The sequence below is a fragment of the Lissotriton vulgaris genome, chromosome 2_1 (genome assembly GCF_964263255.1).
Source record: "Lissotriton vulgaris chromosome 2_1, aLisVul1.2, whole genome shotgun sequence".
NCBI classification, from domain to species: Eukaryota; Metazoa; Chordata; class Amphibia; order Caudata; family Salamandridae; genus Lissotriton; species Lissotriton vulgaris.
Genome location: NC_141687.1, coordinates 611,810,529 through 611,836,548, shown reverse-complemented (window position 1 = coordinate 611,836,548; position 26,020 = coordinate 611,810,529). Strand labels below are relative to the sequence as shown.

At 43.1% G+C, this 26,020-nt stretch overlaps 1 protein-coding gene across 5 annotated transcripts in view; it reads left to right on the top strand.

Annotated features, from left to right (window-relative positions):
• Nucleotides 1-26,020, top strand: part of PTP4A2 (protein tyrosine phosphatase 4A2) — a 259,598-nt gene that overhangs the window by 130,820 nt on the left and 102,758 nt on the right. For all 5 annotated transcript variants that reach the window (XM_086955650.1, XM_086955653.1, XM_086955652.1 and 2 more), the window contains one exon: nt 24,478-24,608. In XM_086955650.1, the coding sequence (XP_086811776.1) occupies nt 24,478-24,608 (131 nt within the window). The remainder of the gene's footprint in view (nt 1-24,477; nt 24,609-26,020) is intronic.

The window sequence follows — 26,020 nt, the reverse complement described above, 5'->3', positions numbered from 1 at the left end:
CCTACTGACTTCCATTTGAACGAACCTGTCTTCTTAAAAACTTTTTTCCCGGATCCAAAATCTCCGGCAGAACAACAACTACATTCTTTAGACATCAAGCGTTGTCTGAAATTCTACATTTCAAGGACCACCCCTTTCCGTAAATCCGATCAACTGTTTGTAGCATATGGACAGATGCGGAAGGGGCATTCAGTAACTAAACAGACAGTTGCAAGATGGCTCTCAACAGCCATATCCTTTTGTCACCAGCAAGCTGGCAGGCCTTTACAACGTCCAGTGAAGGCACATTCAACGAGAGCGATGGCGTCCTCCACCGCTTTGTTTGCTGGGGTGCCTCTACACCAGATTTGTCGGGCAGCGACATGGTCCAGCAGGCACACCTTTACCAGACATTATTGTTTGGAAGCTATCAACGAAGCGGATACCGCAGTGGGGCAAGCAGTGCTTCATCATCTTTTTAAATAAGGTGAGCCTCTGTTCCCTCCTCCTTTTCCTTTGAGATTGCTATATGCTTTTACGCTATGTTATTGTTTTCAAGATTTACGAATTCTTGCAATCTCAGCTTCTAGGAGGTTACTGCTATCTATTCTATTCAAGCATGTGAATCTATGAAAGACACCCCTAATACTAGAAAAGAACAATTGTTACTTACCTGTAAACAGGTGGTGCTCCAGTATTGGTGTCTTTCATAGATTCACATGCGACCCTCCCTCCTCCCCTCAGGCTCTTTCCTCCTCATACGCTCGTATTACTTGTGCTACGAAAATCTAAGGGCTTGAGCTTCTGAGGAGAAGGTTCTAGAGGGTGCTTGAGCCTGATTGGCTGCAGTTTGGACTAACATAATGACACTGATATGTTGCAAATGAGTTTTCTCTCTCTAATGCATTCCTATGTAGGAACCATTGTTGAGGTTTTTCAGTGTATATTATATCTGTTTTATGTATTATGATATTACATATATATATATATATATATATATATATATATATATATATATATTAGCATTATTTGCTATTTTATGTACTGTGGGACTCCCACTTCGACGACGGGGAATATTCAAGCATGTGAATCTATGAAAGACACCAATACTGGAGAACCACCTGTTTACAGGTAAGTAACAATTGTTCATTCTCACCCTCGGCAGGAAAACAATTGAACAATGGAGTCCATGCCCATGCGCACTATCACCGAAAGGAGTAGTCTCCTTACTTCGTGACTGTAAAGACTTCTTCGGGAAAAAAAATTGCAAACATCCTGACCCAACATTAGATGGCAGGAGTATGCAAAGCATGTTAAACTACGGCTCTACATGCCAAAAATAGATGCTTACTGGGTAAGTAACATTATCCTTAGTTGCATAAGGTAACTATTTGTTTGTAGCATTGTCTGTAGATGCACATGCTCTGCATACTCATGTCAGCTGGTGTTTTGCTTGGATGTTGTAAGTTTTTGTTAAATTCTTTGAGTCATCAGGTGCCCTGTGATAACTCCTCTAGTTGGCAATGCATATGGGCACAGACTCCGTTGTTAGATTGCCCCCGCCCCCAAAATCTGGTTCATACCTGTACCTTCAGGTTCCCTGGATTGAACACTTGCATCTTTGCCTTGGTGCATATTCCTTACCTTTTGAAATCCCTGGTGCCAGGCTGCATCCGGAGGCTCCATTGGCTCTTCCTTACTGGTAGGAGATGCTGGTTTCATATTGGTCCAGGAACCAACACCATTCTGGCATCAGTTAGCCGTTAATTAGACTTTGTTCCCACAGTAGGAAGCAGTTGTTTGAGGATCTTGGACGCTTTGAGGATGAGAGTATGGAATGGAAACATTTCATTAAGAGTGGGAGGGCCTGCATGAAACTCCATCTCTGTTTCCGGAGATGTGTCAAGATCACTTACTTACTTGAGGCCAGATCATCTGCTGTGTCTGATTGGAGAGTAGCAAGTGTACAGGCTCAATGCCACCATCTGGGTCCTAAAGCACAATCTTAGGCATGTCAAGCGGAACGGAGTCAGACCCACAGAAGTAATGCATGGTATTCCAGTATTTCTTCATAGAGCTTTTTGCCAGTGCTTGCTCCAGTAAACGTTGGGCCTCCTTGCTGGATTTTGGAATACATTTCTTTTGCTTAGAATTAAGTTAATGTCCTGATGACCTCAATAGAAGTGGAGGTACGAGGCCTGGTGCCTTGCGGTGTTGTCAGAAGCCTCGAATGTGGTGTTTGTTGTAGTGATGGTGATCCAGCAGCGTACCAACAACAAATACTCCACTTCCTTATACTCACCTAGGCCCATAAACACACAAACACAATTGAGTAAGCCGCTGGAGTCCAAGTTTATAATTTTTCCACAGTTTTCAAGATTAGTTATTTAATACTCCTAACTAACCTGTCACTAATTAAAACTTTCTTTCCTCTGGTCAATGGACCATTAGTTGAACTACTTGATGGTGAAAATGACAAACTAACTTGTTGTTTTATTCAATATAAATAAACACAGACTCTGGAAAGTTTTAAATCTTTATCTGCTGTATGTGAACTATTTCAAATACACAGTGCAGACACAATCATTCTTAGGAGAGAATTCAATTAATTAATCATCAAACACATACTTTGCACTCCTGCAATGATCATTGCTCAGAAAGAGAGAGAACAAAGTGAAAAGACCATCTGCAAACAGCGTGAAAATATGATTACCAAGAATCTTGTGAAGACCAACCCCCTGGCCAAAGGGCTGGTAAGGTTCCCCCGAGATAGATCAGGCGACAAAGACTTCAGGAAAGATTTCAGGACAGGATAGTTGACCTCTCTAAATACCTATGGTTGTGTCGCACCCCTCTTGGACAGACTATTCCTCCTCGAGATTCTTCTGCGATCTTCTTATCAAACCCAATTAAATTAGGATAGAAAGTTCTGTAGTAGGGGATAGAGACCGTGGCGGAAGCCGCGGTGGAGGAAGAGTATGAGTAGGAGGAGGAAGAGTAGTAGGAGGACAAGGAGGAGTCTCCTTAGGCAATGGAGGTGGTGTAGGCATCCTGGGCCTAGAAGGCCAATAGGTTTGAGAATATAGAGAGTCCGGAGACCTAACCCCACTCCTCTTCTTCTTCCGCGCAGGCCTTGACGAGGATGTTCTCAAGGCCGACCTCTTCTCAGACAAGTGCCGGCGCCGCCTCAACCGTGGGCTGGTGGATGCAGAAGACAGGCTGACCACTGAGGCATGGGTCACAGTCCTTGCCCTTGATCGCCCCCTCGACGTTGATTTCTCCTTCTTTGACGTCGACCTCTTTTTCGACTTCTATCGTCTCGAAGTCGACCCTCTTCTCGTCGTCGAGTCCACCTCGACAGCGTCGCCTTGATGGCGAGCGCCGGTGCCTCTTGGACCCATCTCGACGTCTATGGCGTCTCGACATCTATGAAGTCCTCGACCTCGTCCGAGGTCTCGACGTCGGTCCCCTCGATGTTGTACGGCGACGTCACTTCGACTCAGAGCCCTGGGGCGACAGGGAGCAGATGGTGGTCATCCCTCTCGATGCCGAGGTCTAGGCCATCAACGCCTACTGAGATCTGTGCCTTTTCCTGGCCTTTTCTTGACTGGGTAGCGCCCCTGAAGCCGAAGCATGGGCAGAGGACGAAGACAGAGTCCCTCCATGCCCAGACCCACCTGTTCCTGATGTCTCCGTAGTTCTTCCAGGCCTTGGAGACTAATTTTTTCCCTGTTCCTCAGGGTCCTCCTGGAGAAGGATTGACAAATCTCAGTCTTCAGGGACATGGGAGAAAGGGAGACCGAGAATACACACTCTGTGAGCATCCGATTTAGCCTTCTTCCTGGCACACTCAGGGCACTTGTCGAATAAAGCTGGCATATTCGCCAAGAGTGGGCAAAACTGGCCAAAAAATTGAAAAACACCCAAAAAGGGAAAGATCCATGCTCCAGGGTCCTGCTAGCAGGAGCCTGAAAAAAGAACTGAAAGTAAAAGGACTTTGGCTCTGCATTCTGGGAAACCAAGGGTCTCTGGAGAGTTCCTTAAAGGCACCATATCCCTTTTCCAGACATATAATGGCAGCCTATGGGGGCTTGTCTGTCCATCCCTTTCTCTCTATCATTCCAAGGAGTTTGTGAAGGGGAAGTTTCTCTTTGGGTGAAACTTAGCAGTTTGGGTTAAATGCGATATTGGTGGAATATCCTTTGCATTTCTAGTTGAAGTACTGGACAGTGTAGCCTTGTAGGTGTAGGCTGCATTATTTGTCTTTAATTTTCTCTTAAGTGTCTATGCAGGACTGCACAGAAGACAGCTTAAGAGAATTATTTTTGATTGCTCCGGGGTCCACGCACATGGGCGGGACTATTCACTAGATTATGACTATAACAGATACCCTACTACAGAACTGGAGTTACAGGTAAAACTACTTCTGCTTCATGTTCTGTTTTTGATCCTTCATCGCATCTCGCAGCATCTTTCAGCAGCATCTCCTTCAGCAACGACAGCATCCCAAAATCTCACAAACTAAGGCGATCTCAATTATACCTTTCGTTCTTCATGTACCACCCACTAAAGTTCCAATATCGTACAAATACAAAATCTAATTGGTCAGACAAGGGGGGGAAGCTCATCACACCATGCTTACATGTCATCGAAATCAGTTTGACAATTGTTCACAAACCCATGGCTTAATTTTTCTTCAAAATTTTATTTCACACACATGTTTTATTTGCAACATTTTTATTAATAGTCTGAATGAAAGTCTGTCGTTTTCACCATCCGTTCTCAGGGTAGGAACACTTTGCGACCTTGGCTTTCGTTCAACAGCTATGTCATCATTCCGGGTTAACTTCCAGTGCCATGTCTTCCTTTACTCAGCTTACTTCAGTTATATATGAGGCCCAAATGGGCTCTATTGATAAAGTCAGAAAGACAAATGTTACTTTAAAAAATAAATGGTTTCACTGTATACCAGCCAACTCTATTCTATTCCAGTTTATTTATTAAACATATCCCCCGCTTTAACTTTAGTAAAAACCACTCGATTTAGTTCAAACAAGCAGATGCCATGCACTCAAGTCTTCAAGACTTAATTTTAGTGTCTTCTGCTCATGCGCAAGATTTTTCCTCCAAGCGATATCTCGTCCTACTGTGTAGATGCAGTTGATGCATGCTCTGTAAAGATGTCCCGTTAAAGCGATTTCAGTCCTTCGTTCAGGTTATTATAGTTAGTAAACACATAAGCAAGCGTCACTAACCCGCGTATTCATGTGGTGCGCATTCGTTTTACACAAACAATTTTAATAACTTGTTAAAGGAGCGCATTGCTTCCGAGCAGGTCTCTTTTCTACGAGTCCTTGCTCCATCAAGCTTCTCTCTGATGGCATTTTGAGACATCACAAAATCACCCATCCCAACCAGTTGCCAACTTTCAGCTTTTCTTTTCTTTTTCCTTCCCGAGTTTCATCTTTGTTTTCTAAATCATCTTTTAATTTAGCCTTCCTTTCGTTTCCTCCATTTGTATCTTCATATTCCCTCTTTCTTTCCTTTCCCATTCACTTCATATCTTCCCTTTCCTTTGTTTCTGCAACATTTGCACCAAATCATTGTCAGAACTATTATTGTTATACCAACTATTTGAAGAATTATTTGACCTACAATAGTCCCTATTGAAGAGATACCTTGTTAGTCTTGCCCATACAGTCAACCTCCGGTTGTTTTTGAAGTTTTGTAGTAATCTGATTGTACCCTCTAATTTCCTTACTTTAGTCAGTAATGTAAGTGCAACAATGTTGAACTTTCAACATTCTACAGACTACACCCTCTTGCCAATAAAATATCAAGAGCAAGTCGATTCTGTAAAACCATAGACCTAATTGCAACCATTTCTGTGTTTATCATCAAGAAACCCCCTGCGGTATCAGTCGAGTGACAATCAACTACTGTTGACAATTTACACATTCTATGTGAATTCAGAATGACTCCCACTGAAGGGATCAATGCGCCAAATATATCACCTACTATTTCTGAAAAACGAGCTCTTTCTCCGTCCATTAGTGTTTTCATTGTTTCCCGTGATTTTTTTTTCATTATAAATTTTCGAAACACTATCCCAAAGTTGCAGCTTCCGTACCACAGTGCAGGCAATTTATATTCCGCATTATTCCCACACATAGTAAACACCAGGAAATACTCGGTCAGTTCCCCTTTAGTCCCCAACCTCCCAAAATTAGGTAGTTTTGTTCACATTCACTGGAACAATGGTTATCTTATTATAATCTGTCTTTAATCTTTGGAGGCAGGTTTTCCCTTTCTTCACAAAGTCCAGGGACATTGCAGCATGAGCCTTGCCAGTTGCATAAATTCCCTCTTTCCCAGCCCATGGAGGTACATGGGTTTTCTGTAATGCAGCTTTCTTTCTGAAATCCTGTTTCCTTCCCACAACTAAATTGAAAAACACGTTCTCTTCTTCATGTAATATACATGGTAAATTATTCTTGTGTGCCTTGACTATCTATTGATTTCATTGTTAAGAAAAAATCAACCATAAACTGTGCTTCTTGACTACTAAGTACTGGATTCATATTCTTTCGAATAGGAAGCTGTGGAAATACTACATCTCGGTTTGAATAAGAATACTGAAGTTTTCCTTTTGCATAAAACAGACTTGCTAAAACACTACATGATATACCATAAGTTAAATGTAAATGTAACTCCCTCCGATACTGAAACTGCTAATTTCATATACACATAACAATCCCTAATCTCCATTGTAGCTACATATTAAAATAACAACTTTGTAAAAACATTTAAAGACGTGTCATTATCTGATACTGTGTGATGGAAATCTGTCCATCTGCTGCTTCTAATTCTACTCTATCTCCTTTTATTGTGTCTGTCTTTTCATTAGTAACTGTATCATTCCTTTTACTTGTTATCATCAAATAAGGCATTGCCACTGTTAGAAATAACCATACTGAGATTACTGATAATCTACTACATATGAAAGCTCTACAACATCTTCGTGTGAAACTTCGTTTCGGTCGATCAGTGACTCTATTTTTGGCCATTTTAATCTGAGAAGGTATTTTCGCTTTCTTTCTTCAATTGGACATTCAAGTCATTGTTTTTAAGGTGGTCTCAATTTTCTTTCATCAATCTGTGTAGCATCTACTTGTTCTGATTCCTTAAATCTAAATTCTCATTCTTTTAACCCCTTCAGTGCTGCGCGAATTCCGCTGCGGTGCTGAAGGTTCTAAATATCCTATGGACCCATGACGGAACGGTTCCGTCATGAGCACAGGCCAACCGACGCTCATGACGGAACCGTTCCGTCATGAGCACCGAAGGGGTTAATATTACACAGGTCCACTCCTGGTCCTTGTATTTATTGTTCAAAATTCTCATTCTTGGGATTCTTCATGTGGCACACATTTGACTGTTTAGACTGAGTTTGACTAGTAACCGCATTCACTTGCTCTGGTCTTTAGTTTGTTTTTCTCAGATAGTATCTCCGTCTCGTCACTCCACCTGGCCAGTTATCACCCTTTCTGACACTTTTAACTTGAACTGCACTTTCACCCTCTCTCTCTTATTCCTGAGTTCTTTTATTTTCAGTGTTTCTAGGCACAATCTGTTCTTGTTCTGAATCACTCTCTACCTGTTCCTGTTCAGGTATTATTATTATTTCATCCGCCCGAACTTGTTGTTATTCCTCTATCTGGTCCTGTTCGGATCTTATTTCAAATTGGTCTTCTGCCCGAACTTGTTCTTTTTCTCCTAACTGGTCCTGTTCAGGTCTTACTACAATTTACTCTTCTGCTGCCTGAATGTGTTCTTCTTTTCCTGTCTGTCCCTGCTCAGGTCTTTGATTAGTTCTGTTTGCTTGTGCCTGAGTAGATTCTTCTTTCCCTGTCTGGTCCTGCTCAGGGTCTCGAGTAGCTTTGTTCTCTTCTTCCTGAGCATGTTCTTTTACACATATCTGATTCTCACTACTTTCCTGTCTCTCTAATCTGGTTCTTCTTCTTGTCTGAATAACAACTTCAGGTATGTCAACCACTGGTATCCAACCCTCCTGGCTTGTGCTCTGTTGTTCCTCGTCTATCACTTCAGAATCTATCACTCTAGATTCTTCGAATTCACAACCTTCAGCTATTTCAACTGGTTCACTCAGTTGTTCTTCAGTAGGGCCTGGAACTAGTTTGGTATGACTGGAATAAATCCAATTGGGTAAACCTGCACACGTCACTGCTGTGGTAGTGACCAGTATGACTGGATGTGGTTTATCCCACCTGGGTGCTAGGCATGAGTTTCTGGCGTGTTTCTTCACTACCACCCAGTCTCCAAGACTCAAATCATGCGCCTGTGTTGGCTGCCTGGCAACTGCGTCCTGTCCATCCTGGTGAGAGACAGAACGCACTAGGTCAGCCAATCCTTTGCAATAGTCCAATACCAAATCATCCGTTATATCCATCAATGTATGTCCAGCAATGAATATTGCCCTTCCCATGAGTATTTCATGTGGACTCAATCCTGTTTTTCTATCAGGAATACTCTGGAGTCTCATCAACCCAACAGGCAATGCATTTATTTATTTATTTATTTTTTGCATTTGTAAGGCGCACAGATACCCACAAAGGGTTTCCCGGCGCCAGGCCTATGGAACCAGAGCTGTACAAAAGCAGAAACGACTAGAGACCAGATTATTTATTGAAAAGCCAGGTCTTAATGCTTTTCCTGAAGTTGGCAAAGTTTTCCTCCTTTCGTATAACAAGAGGAAGGGAGTTCCAGAGGGTCGGTCCCAAAAAGGAAAAGGACCTCGCTCCGACTCTAGCCAGTCTGAATCTGGGCACTGCAAAATTCGCGGCATTTAAGGAGCGGAGATTGCGTGTGGGGAGATAAGGCCTAACCAGTTTTTGCAGATACTTTGGTGCGGTACCTGCCTTTATTTTAAACATATAACTCAGGGCCTTGAACCGTACCCGGTTTTCCACCCTGAGCCAATGTAAGTCCTTGAGGTGTTTAGAAATCCTCGCTGTTCTGGGGATTTTGCACAACAGCCTGGCTGCAGAATTCTGGACAAGCTGGAGACGTCTGATAAAAGCTTGGTTGGAACCCAGGTAAAGGATGTTACCGTAGTCAAGCCGTGATGTAATGAGGGCATTGACTACGGTCTTCTGGGTGACCGAGGGCAGCATCCATATAATCTTGCGCAGCCATTTAAGAATTGTAAAGCAGATGCTAGCTACTTTATTGGCCTGTTGTTTCATCGATAATGTATCATCGATGTGCACCCCTAAATTTCTAACCTGGGTAGCTGGTGTAGGAAAAGCACCCAGGGATGGCGGCCAATGAGTGTCCTTCCAAAGGTCCCTATTTTTACCTAAGAGAAGAATCTCAGTCTTTTCCCCATTGAGCTTCAGCTGGTTATTTGACATCCAGCTGAAGACTTCATGAAGGCCAAGTTTAAGCGCAGATGGAGATGAAGGGTCAGATTCTGAGAGAGAAAAAATAATCTGCGAATCATCCGCATAAATCATTAATTCTAAGCCAACTCACTCCGCTAAGTCAGTGAGGGGACGAAGGTACAGATTAAAAAATAGCGGACTCAGAATTGAGCCCTGAGGCACGCCATGGGGCGAGCTGAAAATGTCCGACTGAGCCTGAGATGACGCGATCTGGAAGGTACGGTTACAAAGATAGGATTCAATCCAGTCCAGCGCTGCCCCTCCGACACCATCCTCACCCAGCCTGGCAAGCAGTCTGGAGTGAGAGATGGTATCGAAGGCCGCACTAAGGTCGAGCAGGACAAGTGCAACTGTTTGCCCATTGTCCAAGAGCTCCCTAATCTTCTCAGTGACTCCCAGAAGGGCGGACTCAGTGGAATGTCCAGCCCTAAAGCCTGACTGGGAGAAATGGAGCAAGCCGTTGTTTTCCGTAAATGTGCTGAGAGCACTGTGAATATGCTTCTCCAAGATTTTTGAGAAGGCAGGAAGTAGGGAGATAGGACGGTAATTGGCTAACACCTCAGGGTCGGCGGTAGGCTTCTTCAGCAAAGGGCTCACCATGGCTTGTTTCCATGCCGCTGGAACTTTCGCAAATCGAATAGAGGCATTGAGTGTCTCAAACGATGGTCCGGGCGGGGTCATCCAACTGGCTCAGAATGCTGATAGGGAGAGGATCACATGGGGAACCTGACTTGATGGAGGTAGCTAGAGATTTCAAAGTGTCCAGCGTAATAAGAGGCCAAGACTCAAGCAGACACCCTCCAGTTGTAATCGGAGGAAAGTCCTCTCTGTCATCCTTAATAGGAGGATTAATGTTAGTGATGATGGTCTCAATCTTTTCCACAAAGTAAGTGGCCAAGTCTTGACATTTCTGGGTAGTAAGAGGACATGCAGCAGCCATTGAATTAGCTCCAGCTAGTTCTTTCACCGTATTAAAAAGGGTACGTGATCTATTTGCAGCAGTATTGATGGTTTCCGTTACATAACAGGCTTTAGCTTTCGTGCAGGCCGAATGATAAAGATTTCTAGCCTTGCGATAGGTCTCTTTTTTTTAAAGGGTCATAGTGTTTATGCCATTGTCTTTCAAGCGCCTTACACTTAGATTTTTTGCATCTGGCCATTTCAATGATGTGGATGCACACACCTTCCCTAACCTTGACATGATTGTGCCATTTAGTTGCTCAACTATTCCAGAAGCCTCTGGACGGTATGCACAGTGCAGTTTCTGTTCAATATTGAATGCTTCACAGATTAATCAAATTTCATTATTAAAATGAGGTCCTCTATCTGACTCCAAAGTGACTGGGAAACAGAAACAAGGAATCAATTATCTAAACAGCATTTTAGCAACTGTCAGGCTGTCATTTCTCCTAGTGGGATATGCCTCCACCCATCGAGAAAACAAGCACACTATGACAAGAACATACTTTATTCTGTTGCTTGGAGGCAACTCTATGAAGCCAAGCTGCAGTCTTGTGAATGGTCCTTCTGCCTTTCCAATTCATCCCAACTGACCACAGTCTTCCTGCCTGGATTTACCTGCTGACAGATCAAGCATCTTTGGCAGAGGCTCTCTGTGACTACCCTGAACTTCGGATTGTACTAATTCTGTCTGAATAGTCTAATCATTTCATCCCTACCAACATGTGTATCCCCAAGATGCATTCTTGCCATTTGAGAAAGTAAGCAGTCTGGCATGACTGGTCTGCCATCAGTGTTTACCCATATATCCTCTTCTGTTCTTCTTTCGCAACCTGTCTTTATACAGATTTCCGTTTCACTTGCCTCAACTTCATCCTGCAACTGTCTCACCTCATCCCATGTTTCTAGAGCTGAGAAAAACACAAGGTAGCCGCTGATTTCATTTGTTTAAACTTTTCTGTTAAGTGCCATGTTATTTCTTGCATAATATTGAGCAATTTGGTCAGCGCATCTGCAACCTGCTGCCACAGTCATTTCCTGACTGGTGAGCAGTACACTTGACCACTGCCATTTCTTTTGGCTATTGTATTGCTGTCAACATTTTTTTGCATTTTTGCCATTTCTTATAGGAGATACTGAAGAAGTCAGAATCCCCTTTGCATCCAGAGCTGGCCGAAGTCATGCACAACCCCGAAACCATATTGACTATCCATAAATATGGTTATCCTCCAATTTTTCCAAATTTTGCATGCCTTTGTTAAGGCCACCAATTCGGCTACTTGTGCTGACTTGACACCCATTTAACAGGATGCTTCAATGAACCCCGATATTTTACATACAGCGTAAGCTGTACTGAGTCCTCCTTTCTCTGTCTCATGCATGAACCATCTACAAATAGTTCATGATCTGATTCCTTTGAATGAGTTTTTTATATATGGGCGAGGCTTAGTACACAATTCAGCCAGATCCAGACAATTATGATCCACTTCATTTTTCACTTCTTCACAACTTGGGTCTGGTAATAATGTGTGGCAGGATTCATTACTGTGCATCGTATTACAGTCCCATTTTCCGCTCCTAGAATCAGTTTTTCATACTTGGTCATCCGACTAGGGGTAAGGTGCTGTGTTAGAGTTCTTGTTAAAAGAAAAACTCTACTGAATGTGGGGCGTTAACTTTGACTGATTGTCCCATCACGATCTATTCACTTTGTTCTAGACTCATACAAGTAGCAGCTACTGCTTTTAAGCAGTATGGTAATGCTGAAGCCACAGGATCTTGAGTAGCAGAGAAATATCCTACTGGACGTCTGCTCAAGCCATGCCTTTGAGTAAAAACTGAAAGTGCACAACCTTCTCTCTCAAAACGGAACAAGCATGCCTAAGGCAGGGGCCTCACACAGACAATTTCGTAATTTCACAAACGCTTCCACGTGCTCATCACTCCAGACAAGCGGATCCTTTGCTCTTTTCCGGGTCAACTGAATCAATGGTTTTGCCAGCAGGGAAAATCCAACTATCCACTGCCTAAATTACCCCACTACCTTGAGAAACATTCTCCTCTCTTTTTGTGTCAGTGGAAGTTGTATTTACTTGATTATCTTTATTCTCTCTGGAGTTACTTTTTTAACTCCTTTCTAGTTTGTGGCCTAAATATTTAACTTCTTGTTGACAAAACTGCAATTTTTCTGGAAACACCGTGTCCTCCTTCGGCCAAATGGTTCAGTAATGAATTTGTATCAGTGACCCAATCTTCTTGTGATTTTGATGCCTCTAGTAGGTCATCAATGTACTGAACCAGGACTGAATCTCTGGGCATGACCAATGTTTTTTAGAAATTTGTTCAGGATTTGATTAAAAATCGAAGGGTTCTCCGTATACCCTTGAGGAACTCTGCACCGTGCCAAGACACGGTTTTCGAACTTAAAGGCGAACAAATACTGTATCTGGGTGCAAAGGAATAGAGAAAAAGGCTTGGCATAAATCAATTGCTATAAACCAGCCTGTATTCCAGGGTACCCGATAAAGGATCACTGCTGTATTTGGCACTACTTGACAACAAGGCACTACAATTTTGTTAATCTTTCTCAAATCCTGCACTATCCTGTATTTTCCGCCAGGCTTTTTAAGTCCCATTATTGGCGAAGGACTACCCATTATTTCTTTTAAAATGCCTTGTTTAATCATTCGGTCAATTTCTGGAGCAACTCCTGCTTTCACTTCTGGGCTCATTTTATACTGTCGTGCGTTTGGATAAACTGCACCTTCTTTCACTGTCACTGGATCTACATTTGACATCAGCCCAATATCTTCCTGTAAAGTCCCACACTTCTAGATTTACTGTGGTTCTCAGCTCCTCTGATAATTCACTTAGTCATCAATGAAAAAATCTCCCCTACTTCAGTACCTTGTTTTTGCAGCGTGAATCTTCCTGGATTCACTATGCTGTGCATTATTCCTCGGTCTAGTGGTTGGGGCCGGATTCGTAGTCTTTTCTTTATTCTTTTTTTTTTTCCTAGCCCAGGTGGGCGTCTATCCCACCTTTTGGTGTACTTCCTGTGACGTCGGCACGCTTCCTGCGGAAGCTCCCACCTTTGGGCGCCATCTTCAGATTCTTTTTTCCTCCGTTGGGTCTGGATCGTCACCGAAGACACTTGTGGTTAGAGAGAGACAGAGGAGAGCCAATTACAACATGCAAGGCAAAGGCCAACCTCCGTCGCTTCGGGAATTGGGCCTCTCCAGCGACGAAGAGGACAACATCGCCGAGGGACCAGATGACTCCACAGTGGTAGAGACCGATAAGAAGGCATCTAAAGGGGTAGGAGAGACGTCGACCCCTAAACCCCCGAGAGACTCTCGAAAGCCCATACAGGACTCTCGAAAAACAGTTAAGTCCTTGAAGGGAGCACTGGCGCCAAAAACCTCGACGGCTGCAGCTGCATCCAAGGACAAACAGCCCAGTGGATCCTGCGAGAAGGACTCCCAGGTGGCGAAGACCGGTGAAAAGCCAAGGTCGTCTAAGCTAGTCCCCGAAAAGGACTGCTCGACTTTGAAAGAGAAGGACCCGAAGGTTGTTTCGACGACGACGACTATGTCGAAGAGATCGGCCGAAACATTCAATGCCGAGCATGCCGCCGAGATGGAGAGGAAAAAAAAGGCGCAAGGCCAAAACTGAGAACATCCTGCAAAGGAAGAAAGAGTTCGACAAAAAAATGAAAAGGTTCACTCTTCCGTGGAAGGCGCAGACGACGATCGTCGAAATAGAAGAGGAAGAAGAGTTCGCCGCCGAAGAGCTGCCGAAAACTCCGAACCCCAGGAACACCTCGATGAAGAGGGCCTATACTATGAAGAAAAAGGCGACGATGACCAGCGAACGATTTTCGGCTCGGCATCCTCTGACACTAGACCTGGAATGGCAGGACATCGACTCCGAAAATCCGGAAGAGCCCGTGGAGACTTATCCTTTGATTACTTCGCCACTAAATGACATCGGGGCCTATAACCTGGTCATCAAGAACGCGGCAGCGGCCTATGGAGTCAAATTGGAGGAAGAAAAGCCAAAGGCAGGTCTCCTTTTGGAGACCCAGCTCCTCACTCAAACAAAGTCAGTTCCTCCCCATGCTTCAGAGTGTCATGGACCAAGAGAGAGAGGCGTTCAATGACCCGGCAACCTGCAGGTCTGTGACACAGAGAACTGAGAAAAAATACAAACACTCTTCTCAGGATCCTCCCTACATCCAGGGATCTGGCACAGTGGACTCCAATATTGCGGCAACAGCCAGAAAGAGGGCTAACATCCCAACATCAGGCCCACCACCAGACAAAGAAAGCAGGAGAATGGACCGGACTGGTAGAAAAATAGAGAGAAATGCAGCAGTACACTGGCGCATGGCAAACTCAAATGCCCTACTGAACAGATACCAGCCTTAGGACGAAATGGGACAGCCGCTGAAGCACCTCCTAGAAGAATACCAATAAGGGGCATCACATCTGGTGGAAGAGGGAAAAAATATAGCAAATGCTTGCCTAATAACAGCCTTGGATGGGGCTAACACATCCAGCAGACTTACGATGGTATGAATCACAGAAAGAAAGCAGGCCTGGCTTAGGATCTCAGGCTTCAAGCCAGAAGTGCAAAACAACATTCTAAGCACTCCCTTCAATGGAGAGACACTGTTTGGGGTACCGGGGGATGAGAAACTCACCCAGCTCAAGAAAGAAAATTAAACGGCAAGGTCCATGGGGGCCTTAAAATTTAGAGGGATGAGAAGGGGTACCCCGACACTGAGACCAAATGGAAGGGGAGGAAACCAGCTGGGAACGTCACACCAGACATTCCAGCAGGCGCACCAGGGCGACAACGAATCCCAGCGGGGCAGCAAAAGCAAGCCTGGCAGTACCAGCCTCGGGGCCAGTCATTTCGTGGAAGGGCGAATGGACGAGGGCATGCAAAAAGAGGGGGACAGCAGCCCACCTCTAAGTGGCTCCGTCACGCAAAGTGGCCCACCCACACAACCCCTCTGTGGGTGAAGCACAACAAGGGGGAGTTACACAGACCAAACATCGACAAACATGTAACACCAGTAGGAGGCAGACTAAGCCTTCTTCCAGGAGTGGAAGAAGATAACTACAGGCAAATGGATACTCTAACATCATACAGTTTGGATACTGCATAGAGCTGGAAAAGAAACCACCAAGCAGAAAACTGAAAAGGAAGGCGCATTCAGAAAAAGAACTAGCGCCACTCCTAGAGGAATCACAAGAACTCCTCCGGAAGGAGGCCATCGAACCAGTTCCATTCAGACAAAGGCGCAAGGGAGGGTACTCCAATCTATTTCCTAGTTCCAAAAGTGGACGAAACACTAAGCCCATCCTGGACCTAAGGTTCCTAAACAAATACATAGACACAAAAGTTCAAAATGACATCCCTACAAGAGGTCATTCCTCAGATAAGGGACGGAGACTTCATGTCCACCATAGACCTCAAAGATGCCTACCTGCACATCCCTATGAACAGGCAGCACAAACATCTATTAAGATTTACTATCCACAAAGAACACTACCAGTTCACAGCCCTAGTGTTCGGACTAAAGTCCGCACCAAGGGTGTTAACCAAATGCCTCGCAGCCGTGGAAGCGTACCTGCGCAAAGAAGGGGATTCACGTATACCCTTACTGTAGGAAGGTAGATCCGGACTATGGTTGCCCCCAACTTTTTGCCTTGTGTTTTAGCTGGTTTTTGACATAGTTGGCCTGGGACCCTGCCAATCAGGACCCCAGGCCTACTGCTCTCTCTGTAAAATGGATTCCATGTACCTTAGGTACATATCTAATTGGATACTGAGTCACCTTATCAGTCCCTGTACAGTGTACCTTAGGTACCCAGGGCATAGGTGTACCCAGGGCCTCCCAGGGGCTGCAGCATGAATTATGCCACCCCTGGCTGGCCATCTAAATCTGACACAACTGGCTGCACGAGCACCTACAAATGCTGCCAATCACCTTGCTGCGCAGGGTGAGCGAACTACAGGCGCTAACGCTACAAGAACCCTACATCCAAGTACACAATGATAGGGTGGTGATGTGAACTGACCCACACTTTATGGCAAAGGTGGTGTCAAGGTTCCACATCAATCAGACAGTACAAATACCAAGCTTCTTTCAGAAACCGGTCAAAAGCACAGAGAGGGCACTGCACACTCTGGACGCTAGAAGAGCAGTAATGCACTACATAGAAAGAACCAAGGAGCACAGGAAAACAAAGCAGTTCTTTGTGTCCTTTGCAAGCAGTTTCCTGGGTAGACCAGTAACAAAGGGAACTATCGCACGATGGATCGTACAAACTATACAATTCTGCCAGACAGGCAGGCCAAGAACTAGCAGAAGGGGCAAAAGCCCACTCTACCAGGAAAAAAGGAGCAACAATAGCCTTCCTTGCTAACACACCCATTCAAGACATATGCCTGGCGGCAACATGGGCTTCAGTGCACACGTTCACTAAGCACTACTGTGTGGATATACAAATGAACAAGGTAGCACAAGTAGGACAGAAGGTGCTTAAACATATATTCAACAACCAACGCTCATCTTCCACCCAGCTGCCACAAACATAACAAACTGCTACAAAGTCTATGCACAGCATAGTGAATCCAGAAAGATTCACGCTGCAAAACGAATAGTTTCTTACCTGTCGGTGTAGTTTTGCAGCTTGAAGATCTTTCTGGATTCACTAGCGAACCGCCAGAAAGATGAGGCAGGAGAAGGTGGTAATACAAGGACAATACAGAAACAGACACCTTAAAGGACAAAGCGGAAAAATCACTTACTTGAAAAAGAAATAGAGAACATTGCCAAAGGATTCACAAACAGAACACAAAAACAAGAAAAAAGAATCCGAAGATGGCGCCCAAAGGTGGGAGCTTCTGCAGGAAGCGTGCCGACGTCACAGGAAGTACACCAAAAGGTGGGACGTCGACGCCCACCTGGGCTAAGAAAAAAAGAAAGAAAAGACTATGATTCCGGACCCAACCACTAGACCGCGGAATAATGCACAGCATAGTGAATTCAGAAAGATCTTCAAGCTGCAAAACGACACCGACCGGTAACAAACTATTCGTTAGCAAGCCTCATTTTGTATACAACATCCTCATCAGGGGTTTGAAAAACTGCACCATCTGGTGTACAGTCGATTTTGCAATTCATTTTGCACAATAGATCTCTTCCCAACCGATTTACTGGACTGGAATCGTAAACTACAAACCGGTGCATATCTTTAAAATTTCCAATATGTACTTCAATTGGTTTTGTGATTGGGGTTCTAATCTGTTGATTCGACACTCCTATAACATGGATGGATTCTCCCGAGAGGGATAGGTTTGGGATATCTGCTGTTCTCACAGTAGCCCGGGTAGCACCAGTATCCAATAGAAAAGTCATATCACTACCTTCCACTTTCCCATCAATTAATGACCCTGACTGATCTACCGGCAAGGATGCGCACCAGCACGCACTCCTCTTCCTCAGACACAGTCATTACACATAATCCGCTTCGTCGTTATCATTCTGTAAAAAATAGTATAACAGAATTTTTCTTACCACTTTGCACTGTATTTTTGAGTGTTCACAAAGTTTCTTTTCCCCTCACTCACCCAGGGTTGCCCCTAGGTGACATGCTACATCATTGGGGCCATCCCAAACATCTGCTGTTTGGGGCATGCTGCGACTTGCGGAGTTATGTAGGAGCACTTAGTTTGTGAGAATGTGTGGTGGGGTGTAGGGGGAGTGGTGTGTGACTTTAAAATTTACCTAACTAGTGAGTTAATGTGTTATTCCTGCTCCTGCTCCTAGTTGGTAAGGATAAAAAGGGGTTAATAAAAGGGAAAAATAACGTATGTAATTACAATCCCTAGTATTGTCGACATATTTCGAGGTATCCCCTAAACCTCTTGAGGAAAACATTTGGGCCAGCCTCATGTGTACCTCTCCATGCAAGACCTATAATAAAGTGAAATAGAATTTATAAATGCACCCCTATCGTATAAGCATTAGATAAAATACATACATTTGATTCTGAACACGTAGTATTTATTTTGTGGCAATAATACGCCTCATGGTTTATCTGGGTGGAGGGGCCTGTACTAACCTGTGCTCCGCAACCATCGTCATTTCGACCTACTCGTTCTCTGGGTTCCATCACAAGATGCGGCCACAAAATACAAAACAAACCATCCAGATCCTTCAGCAGAACCTTCGAAACGTTCACAAATCTTTCAACCAGTTTGTACCATTCAACAGGTTTCTCTCTTAACTTAGGGAAATCGTTTGTAAATTACAAAATATCCTGTCTGCTCCTAGGAACATGAACCTATCCACCACCAGGAACTTCTTTCATGGGACACAATCTCTCTGCCTTTTCTGATTCTTTTAATGCAGATGATGCTTCCTTTGCCTGTGCTTAATCCTTCTTTCTTGTCAACCTAGTCCTCCACTTGTCAATGTCTCCCCACTTCTGCAAAGTGTTCATTAACTCTTTTATCTGTAATCTTTTACCAGACACATTCATATTCTCTAAATCCTTGTCAGTAAACTCCACTCGATATGGTTTCTGTAATAATTTTGATCTCCCTATATCTACTCCAATCTCTGAAGCAAGCTCCATCAATCTCTCATGGAACAATCTTGCCAATCGTGTTATACTTCTACATATAAACAACAACTCTCCATCATTGTGAAGGTTCATTCTTTCTATTCCCACATTTCCAGCTATCATCTCCTCTTACTCCACTTTCAATCTGTAAATATCTAATATCTTTGGTGTTGAGCTATCTTTTTCTATTCCCTGTGCCTATCTTTCTAAATCTTCTGGAGTAACTGCTGTTGAGCCTCTAGTTCCTAAAGGTACCATAGACCCTTTCTCTTTCAAATGTCTGGGTGTAACTCTTTTCGGAGTTCAGTTAAAGGTTCCTCATTGGACGGTCCATTAATGAAATGACTGATTCACACTCACTGGCCTGATCATCAGCTATTACTACCTCTTTTCTGGGATTACTCAAACTATTTGTTACAGCTTGAGATTTTGGGCAACTCCTGTTATCTCCATATAATGGGATAACAGGGCCTATAGTCACTAGTACTGTCCAAGCTTCAGTATTTAAATTCAATTGACTTATTTTCTGTACTACTTACTCTCTAGTTCTATTCAAAGCTTCTCGCTCATTATCTTGAAGCACCCTATTGACTGATGTAGCATGTACAATTTAGGAATTAAGGGTGTTCCCATTACCGATGCACTTGGGGTGACTCTACTGGGTCCTTCTTGATTGGGTGGAGGATTTTTTGTTAAAATTTCCTCCAATAATTCATCCGATTCACCATATCCTGTCACATTCATTTGTTTTGTTTTCTCCTTACACTTGCTTCCTGACTGTTCCTCAGCCTTTACTACTGGGTATAAACCTTCTGATACCATAGCTCTCTTCCATTGCTTCATCTGACCTTTACGTGAATCACGCAAATATCTGGTAAATTCTGTCTTACCTCCTCTGCATTTCTCTCATTCAAATGACTGTCTCCCATTCTTCCAAAGCCTCATACTGTGTTAGCCTAGGTCTTGGTTCCTAATAATTCATTCTTAATCTCAAATTCTGAAGAATTCTCCCATTAAACGTACCATGTTCTGGAAAAGCTAGAACTCCATCTTTTGTATTTTCTATCCAATTCTCCATCCATACACAAGTATCATATCCCCTTTCCATCATCATAAAGGAAGCAGGCGTCTTGGGTGGCAGAATAGGAATTCCCTCTCTAGTCAACACAGGCTTATCTTAAAGACATTACTTAATTTTCTTTCTCAATGACATTTTTCTCTTTCCTCCATACATTCTGGATGGACGGTCTATGAAAGAATACTCCGCAAACCCTTGAACTCTGATATCTGTGCAACTCACACCAGGTGTCAAATCAGAATCCTACATGCAACTCTTTTTCGACCAATCCTAATGCAGCTTCTATCTGGTTTACGCTCGTAGTCTGACCAATGCGGGCGCTGCCTTTTGTGACGAAAGTTTTGCTCCGAACTACTGACCCCCTCCTTTACAATCTGCTTCTGTCTCACGCCTCTGTTTCAATCAACCCAACGCAGCTCTCTGTGACATCAGCACAACTCCGGCGACTGACCCTCCCTTCACAAGGTAATACAAAAACGTATTTCTTTACTTTTCTTCACATAAAATCCGTTCTTAATAACATAAAAACATTTGCTACTCTGCCTGCTCCGCTAAACAAAGGATAGATTTTTCAACTTATTCTGGAGTCTCAGAATTGCTCCTCTTCTGCTGCGAGTAAAACCCCTGATTATACTTCATTTAAGCTTGGGAGAACATGTTACTCCTCCAGTGTTACCCCTACTGAGAAATAAGACCAAAGTTTCACCAGTGAACCATCTGCTATCACTCACACTCTACTTTTATACGGAATAGTCCCTAGTTTAATACTGCCAGCCCTACGTAGCTTCTCAGTATTATTCCAACAGACGAGTAACCTCACTGCAGTGTGGCTTCTCTCACCACCCGCTATTGATTTCCATGGGATTTCCGGACAACATAAAACAAAATGCTAACTTTTGTTAAACATCAATAATCCATATTTATCACCAAACTAGTCAATAATAACCATAACTCTACTACCAGAAAACTGATCCAGCGGCGTACCAACAACTGATGCTCCACTACCATATACTCACCTGGGCCCATAAACACACAAACACAATTGAGTAAACCGCTGGAGTCAAAGTTTAACATTTTTCCACAGTTTTCAAGATTAGTTATTTAATACTCCTAACTAACCTTTCACTCATCAAAAATGCATTTCCTCTGGTCTATGGACCATTAGTTGAACTAGTTGATGGTGAAGATGACATAAACAAATGTAAATAACCACGGACTCTGGAAAGTTTTAAATCTATCTAAATTTCAAACGTATGTGAACCATCTCAAATACACAGTGCAGTCACCAACATTCTTGGGAGAGAAAATACAATTAATCCTCAAACACATACTTTGGACTCATGCAATTATCAGTGCTCAGAAAGGGAGAGGACAGAGCGAAAAGAACATCTGCAAATAGTGTGAAAATATAATTACCAAGAATGGTGTAAGGACCAACCCCCAGGCCAAAGGGCTGGTAAGGGTTTCCCGGGATAGATCAGGCGACAACGACTTCAGGACAGGATTCAGGACAGGATAGTTGACCTCTCTAAATACCGACGGTTGCGTCTCACCCCTCTTTGACACACTTTCTTTTTGAGATTCTTCTGCGATCTTCTTATCTAACCCAATTAAATTAGGAAAGAAAGTTCTGCTTCAGGTTCTGCATTCGATTCTTAATCCGCATTCCCCCCAGCAACAGCATCCCAAAATCTCGCTAACTAAGGCTATCTCAATTATACCTTACGTTCTTCATGTATCACTCACTTAAGTTTCAATATAGTAAAAATACGAAATCTAATTTGTCAGGCAAGGGGGTGGGGGGAGATCATCACACCATGCTTACATGTCATCTGAATCAGTATGCCCCTTTTTTCAAAAACCCATCCCTTAATTTTTATTCAAAATTTTAGCTAACACACGCATTCACGTTTTATTTGCAACATTTTTGTTAATAATTTAATTCTACTTCGTTGGACTTTTGGCCATATGTTCCCAGGGTTGGACTCTTTATGACCTTGGCTTTCGTTCAACAGCTATGTCCTCATTCTGGGTTAACTTCCAGTGCACATGCGTTGTCTTTCTTTACTCCGCTTACTTCAGTTATACATGAGGCCCAAATGCGCACTATTGATAGTCAGAAAGACAAATGTTGCTTTAAAAAATAAATGGTTTCACTGTATACCACCCACTTCTACTCTATCCCAGTTTATTTATTAGACTTATCCCTGAGTTAGCTTTTGTAGAAACCACTGGATTTTGTTCAAACAGATGCCATGCACGTGAGTCTTCAAGTCTCCATTTTAGTGTCTTCTGCTCCTGCTCAAGAATTTCCCTCCAAGCAAAAGCTTGTCCTACTGCGAAAATGCACTTGACGCATGCACAGTCGAGATTTCCTGTTAAAAGAGGTTTCAGTCCTACGTTTATGTTATTATCGTTAGTAAACACATAAGCTAGCTTCACTAACCGGCGTATTCTTGTGGTGCGCATTAGTTTTACACAAAACAATTTTAATAACTTGTTAGTTAAAGGAGTGGATTGCTTCCGAGCAAGTCTCTTTTCTACGAGTCCTTGCTCCATCAATGGTTTTGGCACCATACATGGTTGCACCAGTGCAACCCACAGTGACTGCTGTCTCTAGTGTGGTATGCATGTGGCTATAAGGCACCAGCATAAATCCATATGACACCCCAAAGGGCCTCATGTGACCCAAAGGGGCTCCAGAGGGAACTGCCACCAGCTTGAAAATCTCAAACCATTGTTTGATCTACACCTGCAAACTCTCGTAGGTCATCACAGTGAACTGTGGTGAAGCCACATTGGCATTGGGAGGTAACATTTAGAGCGAGGCTGAGGTCAGCCCAACAGCAGCGGTATATCCTCCAAAGGGTTGACTACCAGCTCCTGGGAAGATAGTCTCCGAAGGGAGGTGAGTACATAAATATGGGAGACTGACACTGCTTGTAGTGGAACATCTCAACTTCAAGCTCCACACAGACAAGGCAACCATCAGAGGCACCATTGCATACCAACAACCTCCCACCCCTATGCTCCAGCTTCTTTAACACCGTCAAACTTTATTTCTAATCTGGAAATGAATTCCTTTGTCAAATGTGGAATATATTACAACCAGGCTAGCCACTAACCAGTGAGCCATTGACCCGCAACTAAGCAAGTATTTTTTTCCTTTTTTGAAAATTACTTTGTCTAGAGTGCTGCTAGGAAAATAGGAAATAGTCCACTATCAGTATAAATGTAAATGGCTTTGCATTTTTCATGTCTCTTGAACTGCGCCTTAATCTTTTACTGGCTTCTGTTTTATTATTGATATTTGTATAGAGTCTTGTTCCCCCTATTGTGGCTCTTCACTATTACATTGAGCTTGTCCTTTTAATGCAAGACAGAGCATGAGAGCTTGCCCACTGAATAGCAATTTGAAGCTTACATGTCTGGCAGCTTTACTTGGTGTGCGCTGGAACTTTAATTTATTATTGCCTTGCCCAGCAGTGACACAAGCCAGATCGGTTTGTGTGGTTGGTAGACTGTATGGGTGTTTTATGTATGAGGTAAGCATTGTTGTGTGCACGATTTTCCAAAAGTTGCTCCAAAGTTGTTCTTGTATCTTAAAGCTTTGTGCTTGTGTGCTATTGTGAAGAGATGAGGTTGATAAATTAGCACACTTTTAGATCAAATGGACTTCACCACTGGTTTTATATTTTTTGCGCTCTGTGTTGGTGCTATAGATTCTGATGTATAGTAGTGCTTATAATTTGCTTATACAATTTGGTGTTTTCATGTTTAGATAACACTACGCAGGTCAGGAATCTGGTGCAAGAGGCCTTCTATGATTAGGGTTTGCCTGCTAGGATCAACCCTTGCCAATGGAAGACTGTTCCAGCAGCCTTATGCAAGATCAAAGTTCAATCAGGGTGCTCACTCATGATGGCAGAGGTAATGAGTGCCTAGTCCCCACAGGACCTGCACAGCAAAGCAGTTTACATCCATGCATACATTTGTTCCTCCATTGTACATAAATTGTGATAAATCTAGCAAGCTGCTGGAATATTTCCTCTTTGTGAAGTGTTCAGTCTGTTTCCTAACTTGAAAGAAACCTCCAGAACTGGAAAAAAAGAGGTGTAGCCCATTGCTGAGGTTCTTGAACCTTGGAGTGATGACTATAAAAATACTTTTCTATCTCAGGCTCCCATGTGGTTGAAGAGCTTGACACTCTTGTTGCTGAAAATCCCTGATTTTGGGAAACATTTATTTATGAAAGTGGTCTATTCTGTTGAACTTTCCTTAATGGTTTATCATTCCTAGTGGTAAACACAATGTTCTTTATTCCCTCCCTCTCTCCCTTCCAACATACAAGGACTGGCCATTTGATGATGGAGCCCCACCTCCAACTCAGATTGTTGATGATTGGTTAAACCTCTTGAAAACAAAATTTCGTGAAGAGGCAGGATGCTGCATTGCAGTGCACTGCGTAGCAGGACTTGGAAGGTGAGTACACGTGTGGAAGATTAAGATGTACATTTGTTACTAAAAGTGTACTGCAGTCTTTGAAAAAGTTGCTGTATGTGGATAAGCGAAACTAGACAAAGGGTCTGAACCTACACTTAGATGATCAGTTCTACATATCCGACAGCTTTTTTTTCAAAAGGTCACAGTATTCAGACTCAAATGTATTAAACATAACTTGGATGCCTGTTCTGTGAAAGGTGTTCTTTAATTAATTATATATTCTGGACTTTCCACAGCCTCCGATTGTTGCGACATTCCAAACGTTAGTTGTTTCAAGACCACTATGTGTTAATTTTCCTTGATTCAACAATTGTAAATTTGTAACACTGATGGCAAACTCTGCCTTAAGAAAATAGAAAAAAAGCTGCCAGCCAAGGACAGTGCATAGATACGTTCATCTGCATCCCTTAGATGCTCATCTTAGCTTCATTAACCAACCTTAATCAACGCAACCAACTCTTGAGTATCCGATTCTCACTTTTTTCAGCACTCAGTCCTTGAAAGCAATAGGTCTAGAGGAAAAGAAAGCCTCTCGACAAGATATCAACACTAGTATCTGCAGAGATTTCAAAACCCTTCCTGGCAGTATCTGCAGTGACATTTCAGTTAGCAGAGAAGGCATTCTAATAATAGTGGAGACAATCAATCAGCTCTACAAGAGAACCAAACGAAGAGTGTCGTCATCACTTGCCCTCCTTTGCTTGCCATTTCCAGAGGAGGAGTGTATAAGTTAATTATTTGGCATGGTTGGTAGTCCATCACCAGTAATAGTCCCAGCTTGTTAGACATAACAAAAGGCTTCAATAATTTAAACCTGAGCTCACTCCCCTCCTCCCCCACCCAGATAGCCATGTCATAGAGCTGACAAGTCACTCCTTACACGAAGCGTTGAATAGGCAGCCCTCACATTTGCTCCTTTCAAGTTAAGAAGTTACTAGTTCTCATCCAGGGGGTTCTCATCAATAGTCCTAATCTATGAATAATCCCGGAGCATATAGAAAATACATATAAATATATATGTGTATGTATATATGTATATGTATATATGTATGTATATATATATATATATATATATATATATATATATATATACATATTTGCAGCCTAGAACATTTCCAAACTGTCGCAAAATTACACAAATTAGCATACACAAAGTAGTACTCTCCCAACCCCTATGGAAGAAAGAGAGCAGTAAACATTTACATACAACAATGCTTTATTGCCATAAGAAAACCTGTAATTTGGCATTTGCCAGTAGGCTGCAGTAGAGTGTAAAGAAACAAAGAAAGACTGACACCTTGCCTTTAAGGCATACCTGAAGGTGAACCCCTGCTCCCATGATGCACCACAGGTGGCAGTTGGGTCAGTTCTTTTTTCCGCCTCCTTCTGTT